The sequence below is a fragment of the Lottia gigantea genome, assembly GCF_000327385.1.
Source record: "Lottia gigantea unplaced genomic scaffold LOTGIsca_81, whole genome shotgun sequence".
NCBI classification, from domain to species: domain Eukaryota; kingdom Metazoa; phylum Mollusca; class Gastropoda; family Lottiidae; genus Lottia; species Lottia gigantea.
In genome coordinates this window covers 81433-87690 of record NW_008710694.1, presented here as the reverse complement: position 1 = coordinate 87690, position 6258 = coordinate 81433, and the positions used below count along the sequence as shown (strand labels likewise).

Here is a 6258-nt window from a genome sequence, read left to right as displayed (position 1 = left end):
GGAGATGTGACGGCTACTGTTTATTGCTGGAGAAAAACATTTAATTAAAATAGCAGATAGAAGAATGATAAGAATTGAATAAAAAAACACCCTTTAAAAATGAAACCAGAAACTTTAGTTATGAAAATAATAGAAGCTATGGAAACGAATTCGCCGACTCTAATAACTTACAACGGTAAAAAAGTGCATATAACCCAAAAGATTATCGATAAATACAAACATTGCAAAGTCAGAGACGATATAGACTTGGAAAGAATTGATGAGAATTTAACTAAAAAAGGTGGATTTTTACCTTTCTTACCTTTAATCTTTGCTGGTTTAGCTGCAGCTGGTGCAACTGCTGGTGGAGCTGCTGGGATAGCCAAAGCTGTCAACGATAAGAAAGCTGAAGCCGCTGCAAACGCCGAAGCACATAGACACAATTTGGCAATGGAAAGAGAAGCACGAGGAGGTTCGGGAGTAGGAGATATATTAGGGACGGTTAAAGAATTCGGACAAAGATTTGGCGAAGAAACCAAGAAAACCGTTAAAGAGGGGTTAAGCAAATTAATAGATAAAATCGACACCGGAGAAATGAAGGTCAAACACAAGGGCGACGCCATATTTTTTAAAAACATACGTTCGGGCGAGGGAATCTTCCTTTCAAAGTATAAAGGCAACGGGGTGATTTTTGGTACGAAAATGTAATAAATAAAAATGGGCAAAAAATTTAATCATTCAGAAATATTTCCTAATAACCCAATGCTCATGTGTATTTGCGGTAGTTCAGGTTCTGGGAAAACTCATCTCACTTTTAACATGTTGACAACACCAAACCTTTTAGATTTCGATTCTCTGTATATCTACACAACAATACCAGAGCAATCATATTATCAATTCCTCAAAGCTTTGGAATATTTACCAAAGAAAGACGTTCAAGACATATTTCAATATTACGAAGAAAACGAAGAAGAAGTGGAAATAAAAGATATCATAGAAAACTTCATTAAATCAAAGAATCCATCTTTCAATCCAACGGATATAAAAGTTTTTCTTACGAAAAATGTTAATGATCTAGACTTGTCTAATATTGATAGCAATCGAAAAAACTTAATATTGTTTGACGACTGCGTAGCGCAAAGAAATCAAACTGTTCAACAAGAATTCTTCACCAAAGGAAGACATCACATCTGTCACTGCATATACCAATCCCAATCTTTTTACGGGATGGACTCTATGTTCATTAGAAAAAATGCAAATTGTTTTTTATTATTTTGTGTTAGTCGTGTAGATTTACTATCTTCGGTAGTAATCTCTTTTTCTTCAATTTCTGTTTCAACAATATATTGAGTATCATTAATTTTCTCATAGGTTTTAACGCGTGAATCAAAGTTGGCCTGTAAAGTTGCTTCATTCCATAAATGTCTAGTTGTGAATATATCTTTCTGAATTGATTTACCATACAAGGAATTACCTAATAATTTCATGCAATTACTACCCACGATATTACCTTCTCGTTTATATTTATTTCTTAAATCTCTCAAAATTAAAATATAATCTCTATAAGGTGGAGTTTTAAAATTTTCTTCGTAAACTATACCATCTAATATTTTAATAATTAGCCCACCGGCTTTAACTATTTCTTGAATATCGACCGATGTTAAAACGTCGTGACAGAAACCATTTCTGAACCTGATTTTGTTACCAGTTTCCTTTTTACCTTCTTTATTCGTGAAAGTGATTTTATCTTTAGCTGGTATCGGTTGGAAGAACATGTTTTTGGGATAGTCAAACCACACTGTTAAAATAGCTGTTCTAGGTCTGAATTTTTGTTTATTGAAGAGTTTTACAAATTCTTTTTCTTCTTCTGGTAGAAACGCTCTTCCACTTTCCGCTCTTGGATATTCACTGTCTAAATCCGACATGGCGGAAGCGTATAAACCGTTAGCATCAAATGCCATTAGTTTAGTACATTCTATTTTTTTAAGTCTCGAATGAACCTCCGTTTTGTCTTTTGTGCTTGCGCTGTATTCTTTGAATAAATCAATTATGTTATTACTTTCTGTTTGTGAAATATATTCCTTTAATACGTTACAAATTTCATCCATTTTGTTCGTTTCAAATGATTTTCTATTTGCCGAAACTCTTCCTCCTTTAATAGATCGTCTGATAAAATTTCTTATAAAATGATTAGTGTGCGAATAAACTTTTTCTATATTTTCTTTTTCGGTATGTTTCGCAACCATTCGAGTAGTTTTATACCATTCTTCTTCCACCATTTCTTTATCGTAATGATATAAATAATACCAACCCTTTAAAGATAAAGATGGAGCCGTTAGATTATTGGACATATTCTGGTTTACAACTTCTTTCGTGACTTGGTTGTATTTTATCAAACAAGCTCCCAAACAGAGAGTGTCTCTATTGGCGTAAGGTTCCCATTCGTGTCTCAATTCCTCCCAGTTCGCGGGGAGATTGGAAGAATTTCCCCATGCAGCCAAACTAGAGAACACGTGAAATTAATATGTTGTAAATAATTACCCTTTATTTCTTTCTGTCTTTTCCATTTTTTCTGTAAATCTTCATCCGTGTATGGATTAGATAAAGGAAAAGGTAGAATTCCTCTGGGTGTTTTTAAATGGCAATGCGTTAGTTTTTTTTGCATTTTTAAGCACGATCCAGTTGTCGAATCCACTGCCGTTATGAGAAATTAATATTAATCTCTTTCTATCATATTGACCTAAATATTTCAACATTTGATCGATGCAATCTGTACCTACAAATATTTCTACTACATTCATTAGTTTATCATAAAATTCTTCTGGAACATTATCAGTAGGATTTATATTTGGAAAGATATTTTTTATCGTTTCTAACTTTTTTCTTAGTTTTTCTAAATTAATTAAAGTGCAGGCATAAGGAATTGCTCTTCGCGTGTCTTTTTCTGAATACGTTTCGCAATCCCAAGCGAATAACGCATCATCACTCATACTTGAAAGCACGTTTAGTTTGAGAGGTGAAACCTGTGTTACTGCGTTGTCGTCTCTACACGTTTTCCACACCTGTTCGTAATTGTCTTCTATTTCTTGAATTCCCAAACTTTTTTGGCTTCTTCTAATCAGACAGGAGTTGTGTAAGTAAAAAACCCAATCTAATTCATCATGTACGTCTCTGGGGTGAAAATGTCTGTTTTTGGGATTATAAATTTGAAACGAAGTGTTAAATTTCTTGTTGAATTCCTTCATTCTAGCACAAGTCATCACTCCTTTTCTATTTGCTTTTGAAAACCCGTTGATGTATTCTTGAAATTCTCTCGTGTAGTCTTCGTTTAAAACACGATTGACACATTTGATAAAACAGTGACCATCTGTAGGTATGAAACAATTTTCGCCTTCGTATTCATTCATCTTTTTAAGTAGATCAGTTCCTCCTCTACCAACTCTCGACCTTTTGATTTCTTGGAAATTGTCTTTCATTAAAATTATTTTTCCTGTAAAATACCAATCGGAAGCATCGGATTTTTTGTCCATATTTGAAAAGATATTGTGAAAAGTTTTGGCATTGAAACCGAGGAGCGACATGTATTGTCTGTGATTCCCTTCCTCGACTATCTCTCCATCTTTTTTAATTTGTCCTTTGAATGTTTTAAATTTATCAGAGATAGCCTTGATAACATCGGAAAAAAGGGCGTTTTCTATCAATGTTTCTGCAAGTTCGATTTTATTCATATTTTTTTAAGTATATATTTTTGATTATTTCTTTATTTTGACCGCTGATATTTCTGTATGGAATTTGTCCAAAATTTCATTGAATTCTTGTAATTCTTCAACTGTTATGTTCTTGTCTTCTCTCGATCTTTCGAAAAAGATGTACAATTGATTAAGATACATATTCAAGATATCCGTTTTCTTTTTATAATGAGCTTACTTTTTGCTCGTGAAACCTAAAGTGATGAGACCGCAAGAAGTCGTTTGAACGGCTGTTAATGCAGCCAATACGGTTGGGACGATGACCGGAAGCATTAATCCACCAGTCACGGCCGTTGCCACCGTTACTCCTACCGTTAGAACTGTGCTCGCCGTTTTGAAAAAAGGATCGATTCTACTCCATGTTTTCCTGCATGTATTGCACTGTCTGAACTTTATTTTCAACTCTTCCTGTTTGTCTATCATGTATTGTTGTCTGCTTTCGAGTTCCATTTTTTAAGTCGTTAAATTAAGTGAATTTCCGATAAATGGAACCACGGAATATCGTATAGAGCGCGCTTGTTTGGCCTAGCATTATCATATTTGCGGGTATTAAAAGTAAAAACATTTACGCGTACTAACGACATTTCTTTTTTCGTATGGTCCTCTTTAAGATGATAGGAATATTTTATATTTTCTTTTTCGATGTTTATCTTGGCTCTAAAAATAAAACCACCACCTTCAAGGATGGATTCGGAGTCTTCGGCAACCGATAAATGCACTATAAACTCTCTTTCTTGTTGACTTTTATGAACATCGATCGAGGTATATTTTCCACCTAAAACAAAATACAGTTTTACGTATTCAAAGTCTGTTGTTCGTAAAAACTCGTGACTGCTCGATTCTATTGGTCCGGGTACGTATACGGGTATTATAAGTGATGGTGGAATTTTGACAATGTTGGTTAATGGTGGATTTTCCGTCTCCAATATCATATCCAAATCTTTGATTCCAATGATACCCTTAAAATTTTCTACTTCCAATTTAAAGGTGTCTACATATTTACCATTTTTCGTTTCAATTTCATAATTCCTTTTATCAAACAAACGTATATTCTCTTCCAAATTACCTTCATTGAATAATGAAATATGTTTGACGGCCTTACCGGTTTGTTTGAAGACTACTTTATTGACTTTAACCTTCATGGGAAACTCTATTTGAATCAGACAATTACCTCGAAAAGTAAACGCTTCCGTTTCGCCGATATCGAATACGTTTTTAGGTTCTCCGTATTCGAGAGAACCCACTTTTATTTCTACTTTGAATCCGTATTTGTTTGAGTTATAAATTTGGTCTTTTCTATCGAAGACAGTGTCACTTTCGAATGGAAGATTGAAATAATACGATTTGTCCGTGACAATAGCTTCTAATTTGATCAACTTTCTCTCTTGTCTCAAAAAATCGTCATGAATTCTAGATACCAAAAGATTGACCTGTTCTTTAATATAATTTTTCATATCATCTCGAAATTTATTTTGAAGAAAGTTTTTAATCACACCCACTTCTTTTTCCAATTCGTCCGAGATTTTAGTATCCAAAGCAGTCAATTGTTGTTTCAACGTATCTTTGTCAATGGGAAGTGTGTTAATTATATCTTGAACATCTGATTTTTGCTTCGCGATCTTTTCGTTCAAATTGGATATCGAATTTTGTAACTCGGTTTTGTCCGTGGTCTTGTCTAGTTCTGCTAGCAATTCGCCAAGTTTTCTTTCCAAAGCGGTTAGTTTTCGTTTCAATCTATCCTCGTTTACATTTGGGTTGTCTATTAAACGTTGGACGTCTATTTTTACCTTCGTAATCTTATCGTCTAATTTAGATATTAAATTTTGCAACTGACTTGTTTTATCCACTTGAATAAGACGTTTCAAACTCGTTAACTCTTCTTGTAGTTTGGGTTCGTCCACAAGATTTTTAATATTTCGTCTGATGTATCTTTTCACGTCATTTATTCTATTTTCAACATGGTCCTTTTCTATTTGAATTGCGTTTATTTGATCCAGTAAATATTTCTTGTTCACGGCATCGTTATCGTTTCCTGGAAACTTTAAATTAGTTATTTTGAAATTGTTCATATCGATATCCCCTTGTAAGGTGTCTCCGATTTGATCCACGAAAAAAGGTTTCGCTTTGTTTATAAACGCCGTAAAACTCATGGGATTTTTAGATTCTAGAGGTAAAGACCCTAATCCAAACTTGTTTGCCATTTTTATTGAGTTAAATTTATTATAATTTCTTCAAACTTTTCTCCCAAACTCAACCGATATAAAACCCAAAGCGACAGCTGTCCACACAGCTTTTGTCCTGGCATTTGAATTTGAAACGTAGAACATTTGATTGGTTTACTAGTAAATTTCGTTATCTCTTCTGTCGGTTCTAGACCGAAAGAATCAAAGAAATAAAAGTTATTGATCCGACGTGTGAATGTTTGTGATGGCGTAAAATTTACCTTTCTTGTATTTCAGTTCATCAATTTCATCTCGCATGCAATAATAAAACGGCGAGACGTTCAACTCCTTGGCCAATTTCACAAGTT

At 33.9% G+C, this 6258-nt stretch overlaps 3 protein-coding genes across 3 annotated transcripts; 1 reads left to right on the top strand and 2 right to left on the bottom strand.

Moving 5' to 3' along the window:
- Positions 1 to 99: 99 nt before the first annotated feature.
- LOTGIDRAFT_168964 (hypothetical protein) lies at positions 100 to 687 on the top strand (the record flags this gene model as incomplete). Its single annotated transcript, XM_009067260.1, has 1 exon — positions 100 to 687. One exon carries the CDS (start codon positions 100 to 102, stop codon positions 685 to 687), a length of 588 nt encoding a protein of 195 aa, XP_009065508.1.
- A 512-nt stretch (positions 688 to 1199) lies between these two features.
- LOTGIDRAFT_168963 (hypothetical protein) lies at positions 1200 to 3707 on the bottom strand (the record flags this gene model as incomplete). Its single annotated transcript, XM_009067259.1, has 2 exons — positions 1200 to 2291; positions 2760 to 3707. 2 exons carry the CDS (start codon positions 3705 to 3707, stop codon positions 1200 to 1202), a joined length of 2040 nt encoding a protein of 679 aa, XP_009065507.1.
- A 482-nt stretch (positions 3708 to 4189) lies between these two features.
- Positions 4190 to 5929, bottom strand: LOTGIDRAFT_168962 (hypothetical protein; the record flags this gene model as incomplete). The annotated part of the gene is made up of 1 exon (XM_009067258.1): positions 4190 to 5929. The coding sequence occupies one exon, from the start codon at positions 5927 to 5929 to the stop codon at positions 4190 to 4192; it is 1740 nt and encodes a 579-aa protein (XP_009065506.1).
- Between the last annotated feature and the right edge of the window lie 329 nt (positions 5930 to 6258).